General features: G+C 46.4%; 1 protein-coding gene across 1 annotated transcript in view; it reads left to right on the forward strand.

Annotated features, from left to right (window-relative positions):
- LOC141258559 (uncharacterized) overlaps window positions 1–21,192 on the forward strand; it is a 167,969-nt gene extending 146,777 nt beyond the window's left edge. Inside the window, exons 2-3 of the mRNA XM_073673538.1 lie at window positions 16,276–16,720; window positions 21,093–21,192. Coding sequence (XP_073529639.1) covers window positions 16,276–16,720; window positions 21,093–21,128 — 481 coding nt within the window. The 3' untranslated portion in view covers window positions 21,129–21,192. The remainder of the gene's footprint in view (window positions 1–16,275; window positions 16,721–21,092) is intronic.
- The last annotated feature ends 1,652 nt before the right edge of the window (window positions 21,193–22,844 follow it).

A 22,844-nucleotide genomic window follows, 5' to 3' on the forward strand; every position in this document is an offset into this window, starting at 1 on the left:
CACAGTAACCAGACCTGAACCCAATTAAGATGGTTTGGGGTGAGCTGGACCGAAGAGTGAAGGCAAAAGGGCCAACAAGTGCTAAGCATCTTCGGGAACTCCTTCAAGATTGTTGGAAGACCATTTCCGGTGACTACCTCTTGAAGCTCATCAAGAGAATGCCAAGTGTGTGCAAAGCAGTCATCAAAGCAAAAGGTGGCTTCTTTGAAGAACCTAGAATATAAGACATATTTTCAGTTGTTTCACACTTTTTTGTTAAGTATATAATTTCACATGTGTTAATTCATAGTTTTGATGCCTTCAGTGTGAATGTACAATTTTCATAGTGTTAAATGGTTAATTATGGAAATTCATTTGGAATGTTAATTAATAATCGATAATCATTTTTCTTAAATTTGAGTTCTATACAAGGATTGTATCAGCCATCGTGTCTAGTTGACATGCGCTATTTGTATGTGTATTTTTGGTTCACTACCATATGTAGAACAGGTGTCCATACGACTGGTTATAAAAGCCCATGGTACAGAAAGGGGGGGCTCTCTTGTTCTGCCCACCCCACAAGAAGAATCTTCATGCTGAGAAGCAGATGACATGTAGGCCTGGACACGTGCTGGACAAAGTCATGATTTACCAGCCAGGATCCAAGGAAAGATGGGTGAATCTCAACAATTAAGCTAATTATGGACAAATGGACAATTACTTTATAACTAATTATTATATGTACCTGCTGCAATCTGATTCTTTTTAATGGACAATCCAAGAATAAATAGATACATTTTTTTATAAGAATATCGTGATATTGATACTTTGAGAAGTCCTCAGTAGAAAAAATAATACAGAGAAGAGTATTATTTTACAATGGTGAGCCAGCCAATCCTGTTTTTTCGTTTTTTTAAATTAAGTAAGTGAATTTCTTCCCGTGAACAAGGGGGGAAGTCCTGACGAGCTGAACAGCTGTTGTTCACGTGTCAGTAAATTCACTAATTTGTCACGAGAAGCAGAAAGGAGCCTACAGACTGAGGACTAACGGGAAGCAGAGGTACTAACAAGGAACAGAATCAGACGAACTGAAGACAGGACGTGCTGATAAAGAAAAGCTAAGGAATCTTAAGGTAAGCAAAATATGGATATAATTTCTTCTTTTGCTAAACAAAGTAATATTAATTTTCAAATTAATGTAGGAAATGACATAGACGTTTTGTGGCTCAGTTTATACAAAGAATGTGAATTGCAGAATTTACAGTTAACTTCTAAATTGGTAAATAGAGAGAAACACAAATTGCGGAATATTCTACATCTTGTACAAGTATTTCATAATTTTGTACTTGAAAGTTCTAAGCAGGACAATAGTGTAGAAGTGTCAGATAGTGACAATGATTCTGACTGTAATGTGGAAAATGAACAAGATTTGAGACACGTGTCTGTAACTGAAGGTGACCTTGGGTCTGACCAAGAGACGGACATACAGAAACCTGACATGGGAGGAGACATGACTGACATACGAGAAACTGACATATTAGGTGATGTGGGAGGAGACGTGAGTGACGTAGGAGGAGCGGACGTACAAGAGCCACTAAAAATATCAGAGAATTCAGGAATTACCCAGGCTCAACTCCAAATGAAAATGAGGAAAAATTTGCTAAAACTATACAAAATCATGCCAAAATATGATGTCAAAATCCATGCCTGTAGAAATTCAGAGACGTTTGAGAGCTTCTCTGATAAGTTTGATTTATCCAATGAGGAGAGGAATCAATTATTTAAAATATGGATTCCTGTGACATTGTCCAGACGTTTACATTTAATGCCCTGTGAAAATGACTCTCCTAATGGATGGGAAAATGATTCGGACAGATTAAGATATTTGATTTATTGTGTCACAAAGGATTTTCCCAACATAGAAGATCTGCAGAAACTAAGGATTGGTAGGAAGGAATGTACATATACATTCATGTCCATGTTTGAACGGTTGTATAAAGCTCTTATCAAAAATGGAAAAGTACAACATATGATAAAAACTTTTGTACAAAAATTCAAATTCCTAGATCCAGTATCTAGAGTTATAGCGTCACAAAAAGAATCCCTATTCAAATGTGTGCAGATGCTGGATTCTGTTAGAAAACATGAGAATTGTGCAAAGAAAATAAATCAAGTTAATTTTATAAAACCAGGAAAGGTAAAATCTTACCAAAAGCCAATATCAAACTCTCCTAGACTAAGTCATCCCCATAGTGAACTCTATCAAATACGCAGGAGATTTCATATCTGTTATAAGCCATATAAAATGATTGAAAAATCAATCTCTTCACAGAATGAGTTCATTCTCAGTCAGAACTGTGACTCTCTAAAAAGGAAAATGGCCGAAACTGATGAACAGAGACAAGTGAGACGACCGGCTCACAGTGACGTCATGGAATGTGGACAGAAGAACAGACAGTTCTCTGAGGTTTTGAAGGATAGAAAAATGTCTTTCCTAAATAGGGCGTTCCTGGAGATATTTGAGAGAGACAGAAGATTTGGTTTAGGGAGTGGCTAAGGAAAAACTGTAATTATGATGATGTATCAAAATGTTATACAATGTCTCAATATTTATTTATAATCTTATACAGTAAAATTGTAGTTACATAGTTTCTAGTAGTTCATGTATGTATATATATATATATACACACTTGTCTAAGTAGATATTGTGTATAATTGTATTTATATATATGTTTATAAAATATATATATTAATTAATAAATTAGAACTTCATATATAAATTTAAGTAACAATATTTTGAATTACATTAGAACCAACCAATATAGATATAAGATATTTAAATAATTCTGTTTCTGTATGAATTTGATATTTAATTTTATTTTCTTATATTTCCTTAGAGGTTTCATTCCAAAGCAGGATTTGATCAAACAACTCTAAAATGGATTTATTTCTTTATTCACACAGGAAGTGGAAAAATTGCATGATTTATATGTGTTACATTTTAAAAAAATTAACAATATAACTAGTTGGACTATAATATATGTAATACTTATTAATTCTTTTGTGTTGCTAATATTTTCTGTGCATGAAGTGTTCGTGCTGATTGGGGTAGCTTTACAGCATGACGTGTGACAGCTGCGGCCTTTGAACTTTGAGCTAATAGTATAGGATCCCATTCATTCTATTTCCAGCTGATGTAACTTAAAACCTGGCAGCCAGTGAGGAAAAAAAAAGGAACCTAAGGACATTTCTATTTTTTGCAAGACAAAAGTTTTTTTCAAGTGTTTGAAATTTCAAATACTTACTCTCATATTATATAATATGTATTTGGGGAATATTCAAAGAATATTAAGATATTTAATTGATATGGAAATGCGCATTAATAAATTGGGATACAACAATTTTGGGTTAAATATATATATATCTAAAACTTCGTATGTGGAACGTATGGATTGAACAGATCTGTGAATGTCAGAGTGAAGGTGACAGATGAGTAAATCAGCAGCTGCTAAGTGTGATTGATGTGACAGAGGCCTCGTATGTTTGTATGTTTGAAAAAAAAAGTATCTTTATGTAAAGGTACAAAAATATATTTAATTCTGAGAAAAATTATAATACATAATTAGGTATTATCTACATATATTTCTATATTTCTTTAATAATTATTATTTCTTGATTTAACTAATAGTGGATAAGGGCAACCACACATCAAAATGGTTTACAAAGCAAATTTATATTTAGAATAATTTTTCCACATGATAATATTCTTGAATAACTATGATATTATTTTTAATGGTTACCTAAATAGGTACACACCTCTCTTTAGACAAATCTATGCTACTCATCGATATGAAATTTATGCAAAATATTTATAGAAGAATAACTATTTTTAATTTGGTTCTGATATATATATAAATTATTTTATAAAATAATATTTTTTGGTATTAAGGGGGAAAATGTGTTTTTGATCCTGATTACATAATCACTTTTGATCAATACTTATTTTTTACACATTTTAATAAAGAAGAAACAATAATAAGGTACAATGATATAATTAAGAAGGGTGTTACATGCAAAGTTGCATAGTTTAATAATTTAATATTTTTTGGTGATACAAGGTTATGACAAATATGAAATCATCCAGATAATGGAGATATAAGGGTATTTTTTTATGGAGAATATAATTACTCTGCATTTGTCATTAAAATTTAAAGGCCTTATTTTTATTTTCATTTGTATTCTTATTTTTATTTTTCATTTTTAAATTTTTATTCTTACTTATTTTCTTATTTTTCCATTATTCAGTTTTAATTTTCAATTTTTGATTTTAATTCAGTTCAATATTTCAACTGAGAAAACACATTAATATTTAATGGGGTAATGTCTAGTACAAAGAATATTGCTTCATTAAATATAATGATGATATGAATTAATATAAGAAAAATGTTTACATTTTCTGAGTAAACACAACAATTCATTCATTCATTCATTCATTCATTCCTTCATACATTCATATATTTATTCATTTTAGTTCAGGAGTATACATTCTTTGGTATTATTGGTTTAATAAAGATATAAACACTTGTTGTTTCAAAACACACTGACACCTATGGGTTGGAAAAGGTAATTACACCTATGACATAAAAATGTTCTATCATATGGAGAACTTGATTAATAATGAATTATTATCTATTATTGTTTATTATTCCAAACATAATTTATTTTAATATTTTGATAATAATTAGATGGATATTATTGATTGCTATGGTACGCTGTGATATTATAGGTTAGGAAAAATTGCCAGCTTTGGTATCAGATTAGGGAATGAAGACTTCAATCAAGACATCGCAATTATGAATTCTATCTTAATAAAGACTTTTAATTTTTATAAATCAAAGAGACTCTCAAAAGTTACAAGAAGAAGCAACTGATATCCGGACGTCTCAGAAGGTAACAGGTGTGAATTCTGAGTGTTATAATAGACTGTGTCCATTACATACAATACAATTCACACCACTGATCACCAGGACGGCAGAGGACGATGATCCTATATGTACTGTGTTGTGTTCAAGTTTCATCACGTTCCAGTGGTTTCTTATCACCTGCAACGCTTCAATGAAAGCTGGTGAGCAGGTAATACCTGGCATATGTGTCCTGTACATAAAGGACTGAGTACTGGTTATGGTGCTATATAAAGCAGGGAAGTGTCAAGTTAACCCTTGCTTTACTGACCAAAGATGTCACATCTGTTCCAAAAGTGACACGAGACCAGTGCGGATGACGCAGTGGATTCCAGAACTATCCAAAGACAACGTAAGTCCAGGTGACATCGCACAGATATTAAAGCTACATTTCATCCATGGACTTTGTTTCTTATCAATTGACACATGATCTTTCTAATAAAGAGTACAGTTTATGGACTGAACAATATCTACACGCTGTCATTTATTTCAAAGGAGTTTTCATCTAAAGACTGCGTTATAAAAGAACCAAGAAGAAGACGAGACGACGACCCGATGACATCAGATGATGACGATTGGACCCGCGATTACTTCAATTTAGATATAGGGAAGTATAATTATACATATTAAATGAATATTAGTCATGGCTTACCATAACATGAATTCACATCATTATATCTGATACTATTATTGATATTATTATTGATATTATTATTATTATTATTATTATGGAAATTTAATGATATTGCCAAGGAAGAAGGAAAGGAAAAAAATGATTGATGAATGTATCTTCTTTTGAGAATTTTCAGTTTAAATCCTTTTATTCTCAAAAAAGGGGGAAATGTTAAATGGTTAATTATGGAAATTCATTTGGAATGTTAATTAATAATCGATAATCATTTTTCTTAAATTTGAGTTCTATACAAGGATTGTATCAGCCATCGTGTCTAGTTGACATGCGCTATTTGTATGTGTATTTTTGGTTCACTACCATATGTAGAACAGGTGTCCATACGACTGGTTATAAAAGCCCATGGTACAGAAAGGGGGGGCTCTCTTGTTCTGCCCACCCCACAAGAAGAATCTTCATGCTGAGAAGCAGATGACATGTAGGCCTGGACACGTGCTGGACAAAGTCATGATTTACCAGCCAGGATCCAAGGAAAGATGGGTGAATCTCAACAATTAAGCTAATTATGGACAAATGGACAATTACTTTATAACTAATTATTATATGTACCTGCTGCAATCTGATTCTTTTTAATGGACAATCCAAGAATAAATAGATACATTTTTTTATAAGAATATCGTGATATTGATACTTTGAGAAGTCCTCAGTAGAAAAAATAATACAGAGAAGAGTATTATTTTACACATAGTCATGAAAGTACAGAAAAATCTTTAAATGAGAAGGTGAGTCCAAACTTTTGGTCTGTACTGTACATTCTTCTTTCTCTTCCCATAGAACTTATCTCACACTAACCTTTTCTCAAGAGAGCATTTTGTCAGACACTCTGTTATCTAACTTGTTTAGGCCAGGTTTGACCTTATAAAATTTCCATAGTGCTTCAAACTAGCAATGATAATATGACCATATATGTGTTTTCCGTAATAATTGTACTAACATCAGTTAGCCTATAGTATTGTAGTATGGCTGTAGAGTTGATTGGCTATTTGATATACTCAAAACAATATAAAATGCTAAGCAAAATAAACGGGATCAAAGATTCTTGAGTCCTCCCAATACAGAACATTGTTTCCGTTTGGTTTTCTGTGGATTGCAATCAACATAATTGACACTCACTTGGCCAACCGTGAAGGGTTATTGCCCTCCCTTAACAGTACGGGTTGACACTGTTGTAACCTTGGACTGCAGGGCAGCTTGAACTTGTTTGGATGTTAGTCAAGGTTCTTTATCCACCATCCGCACAATCTTGCATTGAAATCTCTCGTCAATTTTTCTTTTCCGTCCACATCTAGGGAGGTTAGCCACAGTGCCATGGGCTTTAAACTTCTTGATGACACTGTGCACGGAAGACACAGGAACATTCAGGTCTTTGGAGATGGACTTGTAGCCTTGAGATTGCTCATGCTTCCTCACAATTTGGTTTCTCAAGTCCTCAGACAGTTCTTTGGTCTTCTTTCTTTTCTCCATGCTCAATGTTGTACACACAAGGACACACGACAGAGGTTGAGTCAACTTTAATCCATATTAACTGGCTGCAAGTGTGATTTAGTTATTGCCAACACCTGTTAGGTGCCACAGGTAAGTTACAGGTGCTGTTAATTACACAAATTAGAGAAGCATCACATGATTTTTCAAACAGTGCCAATACTTTTGTCCACCCCCTTTTTTAGGTTTGGTGTGGAATTATATCCAATTTGGCTTTAGGACAATTCTTTTTGTGTTTTTTCATTGAAGACAAATTAAATGAAGATAATAATACCAAAGAATTTGTGATTGCAATCATTTTCAGGAAGAAACTGAGTATTATCTGATAGAATTGCAGGGGTGCCAATACTTTTGGCCACCACTGTATATACATCAGAGCTAGGCAGGCAGACAGTGAATGTGGCAGACTGCAGTGTATAATACAGCACAAGAGGCTCCATTCCAGTTCTGTCTGCTCCTGCTGTTACAGATATTTCTAGAAATAGGCTCAGGTATCAGGGGACAGGGATAATTATTTTATTGATCTTAATCCTGATTATTTGCTTAAAAAGCAATCCAGAGAACACCGTTTTTCTGCTCCATTTGCTTGTTGCCACAGCAGAATACAGCCAGATTCTTTCCATATTACAGCGTTAAAAATCCAGAAATTTGTAGTGAACATGGAAAATATTGGCCTCCATTTAAATTTTGTTGCAGTGTGTTAGTGACTTTTTGACACCAGGTTGCTAAGAAAAATTGTAACCTACAGGCGAGCTATTTAAAACTGTGGTTTTCCGTCACACGTATCACATATAAGTTCGCTCCAAATTCAGCCATTTCTGGCCTCCATTTAAATTTTGTTGCAGTGTGTTAGTGAAGTTATTGGCACCAGGTCGCTGTGAAAAATAGTAAACTCCAGGCCAGCTATTTAAAACTGTAGTTTTCCGTCACATGTATCACATATCATTGCGGTTCAAATCCAGCCATTTGTAGTGAACGTGGAAAATTATTGTCCTCCATTTAAAATGGGCAAGGCGCGTGGCAAGGGACGGGGCAGTGGACATGATGGTGATGGTGCATGCAGAGGACGAGGCCGAGGCTGTGGGCAAGCTGAAATTGTGCCACAACAAACACCCACATCTTCTCGCTCGACCTTCCTGTCCCAATTAATAAGGGGCCACAGAACACCACTATTGAACACAGAACAGTCTGAAAAGGTTATTGGTTGGATAGCAGATAATGCTTCCAGTCACTTAGCCACCACCACTACCTTGTCTTCCACACGGTCAAGTCTCAGTAGCCGTAAGTCTGGACTGCATATTCCTCACCCTGATCCCCCTTCCTCCCACCATGCCGAGTGCCCAGTGACAACTGATCCCACACTTGGACACTCCGAAGAGCTGTTCAGTTTTCCATTTATAGATTCGGGCCTCTCGCCTGGTCCACTTGAAGCGGGGCAAGAGAAGATCGCATGTAGGGATGCCCAAATATTTGAGCAGCCACGTTCACACAAAGACGACGGTGGGAAAGTGTCACAAGAGGTGGACGATGATGAGACACAATTGCCAGAAAGTCAGGAGGAGGACCAGGATGCGGAAGTGGAAGACGAGGTGATGGATGATATAGTAACTGACCCAACCTGGCAGGGAGACACACAGAGTGAGGACAGCAGCACACAGGGGGAGGGAGGCGTAGCACCACAACAGGCAGGAAGAAGCAGTGTCAGGGCCGCAGACACAAGGCAGAAAAGCGTTCCTTGTACCTCCAACACGACGGAAGTTGCCAGTACAACTGTTAGATCTTCCCGAGTCTGGTTGTTTTTTAAGACTCTTCTGATAACCTCAAAAAGGCCATTTGCACCACCTGCCAGGCCAGCATCACCAGGGATAGCAAAACTACCAGCCTGACCACCACCAGCATGATCAGGCACATGGCAGCAAAGCACCTGACTAAGTGGGCCGAACCCCAGGATCCAGCAGCAGTGTCTGCGGGTGACACCACTGCTTATTCGGCTGTTTTGCATGAACGACAATCCCCTGTCCATGGTGCATGCCAAGATGCCACACGCCCGGCATCTGTCACTGAACACTCTCAACTTCCACCATCAGCAAGCACATCCACGTCCTTGTCCCAGCGCACCGTTCAGTTGTCCCTACCCCAGTCCTTGGAACGCAAGCGCAAATACGCAACAAACTCCACACAGGCCACACTACTAAATTCCCACATTTCGCGAATGCTTGCGCTCGAAATGTTGCCGTTTAGGCTCGTGGAGACGGAAGCTTTCCGCAACCTGATGGCAGCGGCTGTCCCACGGTACTCCATCCCCAGCCGCCACTATTTCTCCCGGTATGCCATCCCTGCATTACACAAGCACGTGTCCCACAACATTAGCCGTACCCTCAACAGTGCAATTACTGGGAAAGTTCACCTAACCAGAGACACGTGGACAAGTGCTTGTGGGCAGGGATGGTATATCTCGCTGACAACACACTGGGTAAACACAGTGGAAGCCGTGACCCAGTCGGACCTTGGGACGGAACAGGTCCTCCCGACGCCAAGGTTTGCAGGCCCTGGGTCAATCAGGGTTTCCCCCACATTCTACAGCTCCTGCACGTCATCCTTCTTCTCCTCCTCCACTTCAGCCTCCATCTCCGAAATGACCACATCAGTCACAAGCTGGAAGCACTGCAGCACTTCCTCAGCCAAGCGGTAACAGGCTGTGCTGTAGCTAATATGCTTAGGTGACAAACCGTACAATGCTGAAGAGTTATGGACAGCTCTGAAAGAGCAGGCAGATCTGTGGTTGACACCGCTGACACTACAGCCAGGCATGGTCGTGTGTGACAATGGCCAGAACCTGGTGGCGGCTCTGAGGTGAGGCGAGCTCACACATGTACCATGCCTGGCCCATGTGCTTAACCTTGTGATTCAGCAGTTTCTCAAAACCTACCCGGATTTGTCGCAACTGCTTGTCAAAGTACTCCGCCTGTGTGCCCATTTTAGAAATTCAGCTACAACTTACGCCGCTCTTGCAGTGCTTCTGAAACGCTCTCTGCTCTCTATTAAAGAGAATGCATCGCAGGCGGAGCACGATGAGATGGAGCAAGGAACCATACAGGGTGATGACACACAGCTCAGCCTCATCTCATCCCAACGTGGATTGGGTGACAATGAGGAGGAAGAGAAGGAGGAGGAAGAACAGGAGATTCTTTCCTGCGCTATAGATGGTACTACCTGCACAAGTGTCATATCGTCTGTTCAGCGTGGATGGCCTGAAGACAGGGAGGAGGAGGAAGAGGAGGATGATGAGTAGGAGAGCATGGTCAGTCGTCCTCTTGGGGAGGACACGGAAGTCTTGCCTCTTTGCAGTCTGGCACACATGGCTGAGTTTATGTTACGCTGCCTTTCCCGTGACCCTCGCGTTGTCCAAATGTTGGGTGACAGTCATTACTGGTTGGTGACACTTCTAGACCCACACTACAGGAAGAATTTTATGTCTCTTATTCCTTTGCAGGACAGGCCTAATAAAATGGGGCAGTACGAGAAGGCCCTTGTTGTGGAATTAGTGAAAAAATTCCCATATGAAAACGCTGGTGGCAGAGGTTACAGTTCTTTGGGCAACCAAGGAGTATCGGCAAGAGAGCCACAAATGCAATCGAGCTGAGGCAGGGGAACACTGTCAAAGTTCTGGGACAGTTTTCTTAGACCCTCCCATCGCACAGGTCCTGAGGCGGGGGATACTCTCACAAGGAGTGCAAAGTTTCGGAAGATGGTGAGGGAGTACCTTCCGACTGTACCAACGTCCTCTGTGATTCCTCTGTGCCTTATAATTATTGGGTATCCAAGCTGGACACATGGCATGAACTGGCTCTTTTCGGCATTGGAGGTCCTGGCCTGCCCTGCCGCTAGCGTTTTGTCAGAGAGGGTTTTAAGTGCCGCCGGTGGAATTATAACCGATAGGCGCATCTGCCTGTCAACTGAAAATGCTGACAGGTTGACTCTTATAAAAATGATTAATGGCTGGATTGGGCCAGACTTCTCAACACCACCGAATGATAGCAGCGTAACACAAACACAAATACAGTGTCTTTTTTGTGAGGTCTAACTCTATTCCCATGCGCCTCTGTCTTCACACCCAGACATGGGTATACGCTTCCTGATTTTGCCTATTTGCTCTTGTCCTCCTCCTTCTCCGCATCCTCATCCTCCACCACCATATCACCACCATTTGTACCATATCAACATATCTACTTCTCTTGTAAGGGACATTGGAGTTCCTCCAATTTTTGGCAGCCGTTGCTTCAATGCATAGGCAAACACTATGGGAGACCCACTTCCTAATAATGGGAACATTGTTTTTAGGAGGTTCTCTGACCTCTACTTCTCTTGCAAGGGTCATTGGATTCCTTCAAATTTTGACAGCCATTGCAGTCACTGCATAGGTTTCCCAAAAGTCAGTCCTTTCACCGAGCTAAATAATATGGCTGTGATGAAATACAACTCTCATCGACAAGCTGTGGACTGGCTCCGTACCATCCCTGGCCTCATTCACTTGTCCACATGTTTGTGGTTTGGCGGTACTTCCCAGAAAGTGCACTGGGGAGGGCATGGGTTATATTGTGGGACCCGTGCTTGTGGAAGGCGGAGACGATACCGGGAGAAATAGTGGCGGCTGGGGACCAAGTATGGACACCAGGCCGAAGCCGCCATGAGGTTGTGGACAGCTTCCGCCTCCACAAGCCTAAAAGGCCTCATCTCCAGTGCAGGCAGCTGTCAAAAATATGGCAGTACAGTATTGCAGCCTGTGGGTGGGTTGATGGCTGGCTGCATACTTGTGCTTGCATTCCAAGGAATGGGGTAGGGACAACTGAACGCTGCGGTGGGACAAGGACATGGATGGTGATTGTTGCAAGTCTGCAATGACAGGTGCATGGCGGGCGGCATCTTCGCATGCGGCAAAAATCACTTACGATGGGCACACTTTTAGGCAGTGATCTGTGAGTCATAGATGCTTCCAGAGGTCTTCCCCATACTGTTCAAATGTCTTTTCAGCACTGCATGCATGTGTCTGATGATGTGTCTCACAGCACATGGCCAAATAAGGTTGTAAAATGTTAAAATTACATTTCCCAGTGAATGCATTTGTCTTGGTTGAAAGCAATGCAAAAGTGCAAAAACGCATCAAAAACGCTACGTGTGAACATAGCCCAAGGTGTGGAGGAGCATTTTTGTTTTTCTTTATTTATTTTGCCTTATATACAAGTCATTACCCTGGAAAGGATGTTCCTGAACATTTTTCCCAGGTTAAATCCATTTTGGTTTCGTTTTTGGATGTTTTATTGTGAGTCCGTAAAAGTGGCGTAATATCTCTGATAACATTGTTGACAGCAGTGATCTGGGCATCAGAAATGCTTCCAGGGGTCTTCCCCATGCTGATCCCATGTAATTTGGGCACTGTTCCCGTCGATTTAGGCAATTTTTAGGCCCTCTGCAGACCGCCAGGGGGAGACGTCGGAATAATGCTTGAGTTTCCCATAGACTTACATTGGGCTCGTTACTCAGTCCGAGCACTCGAGCTTTCCAATTTGCTTGACCCGAACAAAGAGTACCTGAGCATTTTAGTGCTCACTCATCACTAATAATTACAACTTTATGGCAAGGTATTTGAGCTATGTGTAAATTTGTGGGCTGTCAGAAAACACCTTTAGCAATACCATGATCATCATTCAGTAAACCTTTTTAATAATTGTAATTAATGTAGATTGCGTTGTAGACATTTGGCTTTATTTTGACATTTACGTGTCTTTACTATTGATTATTGTCAAAAAGGTCTTGTTAAATTCTGTATGATTTAAGTTTTTTTTATTATAAAATATGAAACAGTTCAATTGGATGAACAGTTTTTATAGGCACAGTATATTAAATTCCAAAGTATCTATTAGGTCTATAATTACAGAAATATAATTTGACATTGTTTATGAAAAGTACTTTCCTGATTTATGGATTTGCTCTCTAGTTTTACTCCTTTAGGGTGTCTTGCACAATTTATATATAAATATGTGTGTAGATGTGTGTATAAATGTAAATGTGGGCAATAACTGGCTTTACATAAAATACCTTGCATTTCTCAGAATTTACATTTTCTATACTTCTTTTCTATGATTATCTACACTTAATGTAGCTACTAGTGATGAGCGAGCATGCTCACTACTGCTCGGTGCTCGCCGAGCACCTCACTGCTCGAGTGGCTCGGCTCTCGCCGAGTATTTCCGGGATTGTTCAGTGAGAGCTCGGGTCCCCTTCCTGCATGTTTGACTCTCTTTACAGAGCCAATGAACATGCAGGGATTGTCTGCCACTCATCGTAATGCCGCAGCCATGTTGGTTGTGGCATTACAGTGGTTGGCTGGCCACACAGCATCATCAGGTCTATATCAGACCTGGCATCGCCATTCTCGTCACAGTCTCTCCGGAATCAGACAGTATACGGAGAGGTGCTGCTGAGCTAGGGAGAGATTTGCTTGTTTATAGTTAGTTAGGTGTACCAAAATATATTAGAGACACATATCCATCTGAACAAACAGTCCTTCTGAGGACTAATCCATCTGCAGAGATATCAGGCAGGCAGTGTATATAGGCAGGCAGGGTAAATAGCAGACTTCAGTGCATATAGCACAAGAAGCTCCATTCCAGTTTTGGCCGCTGCTGCTGTTAGATATTTCTAGAAATAGGCCCAGGTCTCAGGGGCCAGGAATAATTTTTTTTGGATCGTAATTCTCATTATTTGCTTAAAAAGCAATCCAGAGAACACCGTTTTTCTGCGCCACTGTGATCTCCATCACACAGATCACATATACGTTTTCAGAAAATACTGACATTTCTGTCCTCCATTAAAAAAAAATTCAGTGTGTCAGTGAAGCTATTGACACCAGTTTGCTGTTCAAAATAGTTACCTACAGGCCAGCTATTTAAAACTGCGTTTTCTCCGTCACACGGATCACATATAAGTTCGCTCCAAATTCAGTCATTTGTAGTGAGCGTGGAAGATATTGTCCTCCATTTAAAATGGGCTAGGCACGTGGCAAGGGACGGAGAACTGGAAGTGATGGTGATGGTGCATGAAGGGACCAAGGCCGTGGGCAAGCTGAAATTGTGGCACATCTTCTCACTCGACCTTCCAATTAATAGGGCACCGCAGAACACCACTATTGAACACAGAGCAGTGTGAAAAGGTTTTTGGTTGGATAGCGGATAATACTTCCAGTCACTTAGCCACCACCACCACCACCTTGTTTTCCACACGGTCAAGTCTCAGTAGCTGTGAGTCTGGACCGCATATTCCTCACCCTGAACCTCCTTCCTCCCATCATGCCGAGTGCCCAGAGAAACTGATCCCACACTTGGACACTCCGAAGAGCTGTTCTCTTTTCCATTTATAGATTCGGGCCTCTCACCCCGTCCACTTGAAGCGGGGGAAGAGGAGATCGCATGTAGCGATGTCCAAATATTTGAGCAGCCATGGTCACAAGAAGGTGACGTTGGGAAAGTGTCACAAGAGGTGGACGATGATGAGACACAATTGCCAGAAAGTCAGGAGGAGGACCAGGATGCAGAAGTGGAAGACGAGGTGGTGGATGATATAGTAACTGACCCAACCTGGCAAGAGGACATGCAGAGCGAGTAGAGCAGCACACAGGGGGAGGGAGGCAAAGCACGCCAACAGGCAGGAAGAAGCAGTGTGGTTGCCGCAGACAGAAGGCTGGTGTAGCATCGGCGTCTCTGCCCCCTGCCAGGCAGAGACACCGTCCCCCCTACCGCCGGGTTCCTGCTCCGGCGTCTTCCGACCTCCCTGCTGCTGCTGCTGCTGGTGCATGCGTGTCACCGCGTGATGTCCTTTGTTCTCTGTAATGCTCCAGGTGTCTTCCAGGAGCTGGTTATAGACATCTTCTGAGATCTCTTGTATTCTTGCATAGTGGTGTACCTGGACGATATCTTGGTCTTCTCTCCCGATCAGCCCACACACCGGAGGAATGTTCGTCAGGTTCTGCTAAGGCTCCGCCAGAATAATCTCTATGCTAAATTTGAGAAATGTCTCTTCGAGAAGACTTCCTTCCATTCCTGGGATATATTATCTCCAAGACTGATTTTCGGATGGACCCCGAGAAGGTTTCTGCAGTCTTAAAATGGCCCCGACTGGAGGGGTTGAAGGCGATTCAGTGATTCCTGGGCTTTGCAAATTATTACCGCCTCTTCATCCCTCATTTCTCCTCCCGGACCACTCCCATCTCCGCGCTCACCCGTAAGTAGTGTTGAGCCACCCCCGTAGTGTTCGAGTTTGGTTCGTCGAACACCTGTATGTTCGCCGAACTGTTCGTCGAACTGTTTGTCGAACACCATTAAAACCAATGGCAGGCAAACAAAAACACATAGAAACACATAGAAAACACCTTCAAAGGTGTCCAAAAGCTGACAAACTGCTCAGAAGACACAACTAACACATGGAAAAGTGACAAGTACATACAGTCATGTGAAAAGAAAAGAGGTGGAGGAGTAAAAGGAGGGGGAGACACAGATATAGGCATGTCATGCCCTTCTAAAACCAAAAAAGTGCGAAGCCGACACGGCCAGTCCGTTCCTGCCCGTGCGACCTCCGTGTCGCCGGGTTTGTGCCAGAGCCGCGGTGGACCCTGACGGCCAGCCCCCCTCTCCCAATACTGGTGCCTGTCCGCTGGTGGGTCGAGCGAGCCCCCCTGCGGTGGAGGCAGGTCTAATCTTTTTAATTTAAATTGTCTCTCTAATTTGAATGAGTAGACTTTAAATCCTTTTACAAGGATCTATTGGAGGGCAAGTCTCATGCCAGCAGCCACGGTTGCAGGAGGAGGAAGAGGTGGAGCCTGCCGTGTGCTGCTGTGTTTGGTGTGTGGAGAGAGCTCCTGGGAAGGGAGGTTTTGCCTTTACCATCTGGGACTTTTTGTCTGCCCCCTTCCCAGGAAAGGAGGCTTGCTGTGGGATTGGCCTCCGGGGCTGGGCCCCCAGCTCCTGCCCTCCAGTCCAAGCCGGCGGGGGGCAGGAGGAATACCATCGTGGCTGGGATGACCAGGTCCGGAAAAGGCAAGGCGTCCGGCATGAAGACCAGAGGGACCCCCGAGGCCACGGCCGCGGCAGCTCCTCCCCCCGGAGGTAGGCCGAGTACGGGCAGGGGTGCTGCAGCGGTGCCCCCTGATTGGGGCACCAAGGTGGCGAAGGAGTCCACTGTCATCTATGGCTCCCGCATCCATGCGCACCTCTGCGAGTATGAGGACGCCTCTAGGAAGCTAAAATCCCTCTGGGGGGAGTTGAGGGTAGCTCAGGAGAGGTCCGACAGGGCCTCTAGCAGCAAGAAGCCTGAGCTATCTGCCGCGGTCAGGAGGATTAAGAAGGCCATCCAGGAGGTGGAGAACCGGCGGTGTACCATCCTGGCCGGCAGCGGGCCATTCAGAGAAAAGTTGGAGAACGACGACCGGTTCAGAGCCATGGCCGGTGGATCTCTGGAGGGGTCACGGAGCTCCAGCCAGGTGGTGGCGGTGGAGGATGAGGAGGAAGAGGACTGTGAGGAGGAGGTTGCACCCTACCCGCCATCTGGTGGCCTGGTAAGTGATCTCCAGGCATCGCATAGCGGGATAGCCCCTCAGCAGATGGCTCTCCCGTCTGACTATAGCCCTTCAGAGGGCAGCGGGAGCGAAGGGGAGGATGAGGATGGTGGTAGTACTAGTGAGGGGGGCTGCCTCGTCATGAAGCAGATCAGGCAGATTGAGTCCCCGGTACGTTTTAACCAGCTGACGTTCGGGGATGAGATCTGCGAGGACGAGGCAACCGGGAGGGGGATGAAGAGGAAAGCGAAGAGAGCTATGAAAAAGAAAACATCGGTAACACATAAATTTGTGTATGTCCCCCTCTCTGGGGCCCCCCGGTCCCGTTGTGCGGCACCCGCCACCCACCCCGGCTCGGGCCCTGATGTGGGTCTGCAGCGAGGGGGCGGGGAGACTATAGGCCATGGTACGCAGAGCGCCGCCTCTGTTTGTAGTAATGAAGGTGGTGTGTCGGATGTGTCTGACATGGAGCATGGCACGGAGGGCGGCCCGGCGGCGGGCAAAAACCATGGTGGTGCTCAGGCTGGGTCCCCTGTGAGAGAGGGGGCTGGCCTGGCACCTGGTGTGCCTGCTGGCGTGCGGGGGGCGGCGAGCGTAACTGCCGCTGCCACCTGCTCTGCTGGCGGCACACCGGCAGCCGGGGCCGCATCTCCGGCGGCGTGTGCTGGGAAAGTGTCTGGGTCCCTCACTCACGGATCCGTTAAATCTGGATCACTTTTGGGGACCCAGGCATCCGGTAAGGCATCTGGCGGGGCAAAAAGTGCGGGGCCTGCAGCTCCGGCAGAGCCGGTTCGTAAAAGGAAGGTGGTGGGGCCTGCTCCCCCGGCGGGGTCCGTGGCGAAGTCGGGGCCCCCGGCGCAGGGGCCCAGTAAGGGGTCGGCGCTGAGAGCTCTGCCGCCGGTGGATGCCGAGGGGGAGTGGCCTAGCCTGGGGCCGGCCGCCGGAGTTGCTGTGGCCAAGCTCTTTGTGGCTAAGGGAGTGACGGTGGGGGGAGCTGTGCCTCCGGGAATTGGTGCCGCTGGATCAGGGACCCCCGAGAGTAGACCCGGCTCCGGGCCGGTTTTGGGGGTCCCGTCGCGGCCATTTTCGGGGGGTGTGGCCTCCCTGGCGTCCCCCACCCATGTGGGAGTGGCCACGGAGGGCCGCACTGTGCTGCCGGGTGCAGGGGGTGTAGCTTCACAGGTGGGGGTCGCCCATGTAGGAGTGGCCACAGTGAGCAGTACTGTGCTGCTGGGCGCTGGGGGCGTGGCTTCCCGAGCCGGGTCTGCCCATGTGGGCGTGGCCACTCCCAGGGGGCGGGGCTTAGCGCCGGCGCCGGTGGCTGCTCCTGGAGCAACAGACACCACAGCTGCGGCCAGTGCCAGTGTGGGGGCTGCCGCTGTAGCTGATGCGGGTGCCTGTGTGCTGGGGGCTTACCTGGGGCAGGGGATCCGGCACTGCGGGTATCCAGGAAAGCTGCAGCAGGGCTGGATGGTGCAGTGGGAGGAGCTACACCTGGCTCTCTTCCTGCCAGTAAATCAGGAAGCTCCAGGTATGCTGGGAGCAGTGGTGCCGCACTGCTTAAGTCCTGTAGTGTGGTGCTTGATAGGCCAGCAGCATTAAAAGTGAACCCCCTGGCAGGGAAGATGCCACCAGCAGGCGGCAGTACTGGCAACACAAGTAATATGGACGGTGGTAGTGAAACTGTGCCCAGAAAGTGTACACAAAAAAAGAAAAACATTGACCCCGGTGCACATGGGAGTGGGAGCGGGGCGAGTGGGGTGATTGTAGACACAAATGGGGATGGTGTGGGTACGAATGTGTCTGTGGCTGGGGATGCAAATGGTGGGGTGTCTGCGGTAGGGTGCGTAAATGGAGTGTCTGTTGGTAGCGGGGAGCACGGGGGGGGGGACTGGTCCATCTGCTCCCCCGGCCGCGAGCCCCCGGAGTTTTGCGGGGGTAGTGGCTGGGGCCTCGGGGTCCTCTCGGGGGGTTTCCTCGCCTCTGGACCTCAGGTACGGTGACTTGCGACGCCGTTTTCTGGAGGCCCTCAAGAAGGGAGAACGGACGATCACAGTAGAGGGAAGAGAGGTGGATCTGGCCTTTTGGCTGGACAGGCATGGCCAGGCTGCCTTCCAAGATAAAAGGGAGGGGGAAACAGTGTGGTCCCTCCCGACAGCCGGGCAGGGGGTGGCCAGGAGGAATGTAGTCCGTCTTCGGTGGAGGGGTAGTGAAGCGTGCCCGCCTAGAGCGAGGGTCGTGGAGCTCCTCCTGAAGATGGACTTCAGGGCAATTGACATCTTTGCCCTGATCCATCCTTTTGGTACCTCCATCTTTGACATCAGTTTTGTTCGGCCGGAGGGCTTAGAGCTTTTCTGGTCGAATTTTGAACTGGTGAAGGGGGAGCCCGGCTGGCGAGACTTTGCCGTACAGGCGGTGTCTCGCCAAAATGGCGTAAAGAGGGTGACCGTTCTAACAAATAACGAGTCACTCTCAGGGATCGATATTATGACGTGGCTTTCTCGTTATGGGGAAGTCACAGAGGTCCCAAAGAAGAACAGGGACGAGTTCGGCATTTGGTCAGGGGGCTGGACCTTCATGATGAAATTGAAGGTTTCAGGTGGTACTGTCACTCACATCCCCTCCTCGGCATTCCTGGGGAGGGATAGGATCCTGATCTTCTACCAGGGGCAGCCGAAGGTCTGCCACAGGTGCGGTGACCCCCGCCACTTCAGCGCGGGCTGCAAGGTGCAGAAATGTGCCTTGTGTGGCGGGGTAGGTCATCTGGCCGCGGCCTGTGGTGACATTAGATGTCACCTGTGTGGTGATCTAGGTCACCCGTATAGCCGCTGCCCACATTCCTTTTCCAACACCATCTCTGGTCAGGCGGAGGAGGGCCGCGGGGTGGTCCTCAGTGGTTCATCTTCTGCTGGAACTGGAGGTGGGGGCGGGAGGGGAGTTGAGGGGTCAGGGAGGAAAGGCGAGGCAAATACACCTGCCCACCAGTGGCAACAGGTGAGGCGCCGAAGGGACAGGGGGCAGGATAAGCCCCAGGCGACTGGGGTGATGACTGTCCCCTCCCCGGAGGTTGCAGCCGGAGCCTCTGAGGCCCTGGGGGAAAAGGCGGTGAGCGAGGAGATCAGGAGGATGGAGAGGGAGGAGGCGGCTGCTTCCGATAACTCCTCCCAGTATGAAAGTCTGGATGAGGAGGTGGTGGAGCAGCCAAAAAAATCAGGTGACAAAAGTACCAGTAGTCGGAGGAAAAAGAACAGGAAAAGGGTAAAAAAAAAACTAAAGCCCCCCCCCCCCCTTGACCACTACGGTGCCTACGGAAGGGCTCACCGGCTCCCCTCTGATCCCCCTCTCCAATCGGTTCCAAGCCCTCGATGACTCTGCTGTGTCGGAGGTTGGGGGTAAGGAGCCGGAGACAACATCTGGGGTGCCTTCAGGGGGCGGCGGGGTCTGTCCCCCGGGGGACTCGGCTGCCCCTGGGGGGGGGACTGCCCCGGGGTCTGGAGGCGAGGAAACCTGTGCTAGGAAGGAAGTGTCCGATGCTGGAGGGGCGGGCATGGACACCTCGGTATCCCTAAAGAGGAGGGGTGACTCGGGCTCCTCCTCAGAAGGCGAGAGGAAAAAGGGGGGTACGGGGAAAAAGAAGGCCATCTAACTCAATCACCCATGATGGCGGAACCTACCCCGTTGACTCTGGCGTCGATTAATGTCGCCAGTATAAAGTCAGATGCGGCCAGATTTACGGCCTTTGATTTTTTCACCCGAGTTGAGGCTGACATTTTATTTTTGCAGGAGACCAGACTAACGGACATGGGGGCCATTTATAAAGCAAAGAGGGAGTGGAGGTGTGGGCCCTCATACTGGTCTCTTGCGGCCGAGCCGTATAGCGGGGTAGCGGTCCTTTTTAAGGCCGCTTCGGTGGAATGCAGACGGGTGATTGAGGTAGAAGTGGGGAGGTGCTTGGTTCTTGACGTCTTCATGAGGGGACAGGAGCTCCGGCTCATTAATATCTACGGCCCGCAATCTAAGTGGGACCGTAAATGTCTCTTCCTGAAGGTCAAGCCCTATCTTTTTACAAGCCGGCAGGTGGTCTTCGGTGGGGATTTTAACACTGTAACTAGATCCCGTGATAGGGGAGGCCCCGGAGACCGGCTGGCTTATGATAGCATAGCCCTGAATAGCATAGCAAGTGAAGCTCGCCTGGTGGATGTCCACATCCGGCACACCCCAGGTCACGGGGGTTTCACCTTTCATAGGGGTAGCAGTAGGTCTAGGATAGATAGGTTTTATTTAAAGGAGGAGGCCGTCTCTTCTGCAGTGTCCGCTGTGGAGGTGGAATTCTCCGATCACTGTTTCATTTTCTTTTCCTTGAATGTTACAGAGACCCCCCGGATGGGGAGAGGCCTGTGGAAGCTGAATTCGTCCCTGTTGGAAGAAGCTGATGTAAGACAATCCTTTGAGGAATTTCTTCAGAGCCAGGTACCTCTCTTGGGTCTCTGTAGTACTAAGTCTGAGTGGTGGGAGATCTTCAAAAGAAGGGTTGCAAGGTTCTTCCGTCAGCTCTCGAGCCTCAGGTGCCTGAACAGGCACCGCCTGTATCGGGATCTGGGGAGGAAACTCGAGCAGCTCGTCTCGACTGGAGGGGACCGTGAGGAAGTCTCTAGGGTGAAGGCCTTGCTCAAGGGGTGCCAGTATGATAGGCACACATCCTTGGTTTTTGAGAGGGATTTCGGGAGGTACCGCTCGCCCGACCCTTACAGGAACTGCAGGATGTCAGTGAGTTGTAAGGTGGTAACAGGACTGATCGACAGTACGGGGTCCCTGAACAGATCCAAATCAGGGATCCTGGAGGTGGTCAGATCCTTCTACTCGCACCTCTTGGGGGGGAGGGAACCTGATCGGGATGAGATGTCGGCTTTCCTGGCTGAAACCATCCCTGAGCCAGGGGATGACCCCTCTCTTCATGTTTTGGTGGAAGCAATCAGGGAAGAGGAAGTGAGACGGGCGGTTGATGGGCTCCGGCCCAAAAAGTCGCCTGGTCCGGATGGCTTAACATCCGAGTTTTACAAGACTTTTAGGGACTCCTTGGTCCCCCTCTTGACTGAGGTGTTTAATGAGGGTCTCTCCTCGGACGCTCTGCCCAGTTCAATGAGGAAGTCAGCCCTGATTATTCTGTCAAAGGGTAAAGACTCGTCACGTATTGAGAATTGGCGTCCCATAGCGCTTCTCAATACGGACTGAAAGGTTCTGGCAAAGGTGCTTTTTAATCGGTGGGTGAAATTTGCACCCCGGCTCCTTTCGGGGGCCCAGCACTGCTCTGTTCCAGGCCGCAGCACATTTAGTGCTGTGCTCGGTGTCCGAGAGGCAGTGGAGCAGAGCAGGTCAGGTCACTGGAAGGGGTACTTGCTGTCCTTAGACCAGGCGAAAGCCTTTGACCGGGTTAACCACGAGTACCTCTGGTCCGTCCTTCTGAGGTACGGTCTGCCCGGGAGGTTTGTTGATTGGTTGAGAGTTTTATACAATGGGGCAGAGACTTTTCCACTTGTGAACGGTTGGGTCGGACCCCCTTTTGAGTTGAAGTCTGGTGTCCGCCAGGGCTGTCCACTGAGCCCACTGTTATACGTATTTGCGATTGACCCCCTTCTAAGGAGGGTGGAGCGTGGACCGTTGGTGGGAGTCGGGATGGACCAGGTGGAGCCAGATGCCACCTTGAGGGTAGTGGCGTACGCCGATGACGTTTCCCTTTTTGTAACCTCGAGAGGGGAGGCAGATTGGGTCATGTCTGAGGTTGAGCGCTACTCGGTGGCATCCGGGTCCATGATCAACCGGGATAAGTGTGAAAGTCTCTGGCTGGGAGGGGGAGATCCTAGTTTTGATCTCCCGGACACTCTTCCAGGGCCTCAGGCCACAGCAAAAATACTAGGCATCAGTTTCGGCCCGGGGGACTACCCCCAGCAAAACTGGGAGGGCAGACTTAAGATTGCCGCCCAGAAGGTGGATCAGTGGAAGGGCTGGTCCCTGACCCTGAGGGAAAGGGTTAGCCTGGCCAAAGGGTATTTGCTTCCTTTACTAATATACCTGGGCAGTGTCTGCATCTTGCCAGAGCCTCTTTGGACACGCGTCTACAGCCTGT

The sequence above is a fragment of the Phyllobates terribilis genome, unplaced genomic scaffold (genome assembly GCF_046119375.1).
Source record: "Phyllobates terribilis strain yellow unplaced genomic scaffold, ASM4611937v1 Scaffold_3__8_contigs__length_932513732, whole genome shotgun sequence".
Classification (NCBI taxonomy): Eukaryota; Metazoa; Chordata; class Amphibia; order Anura; family Dendrobatidae; genus Phyllobates; species Phyllobates terribilis.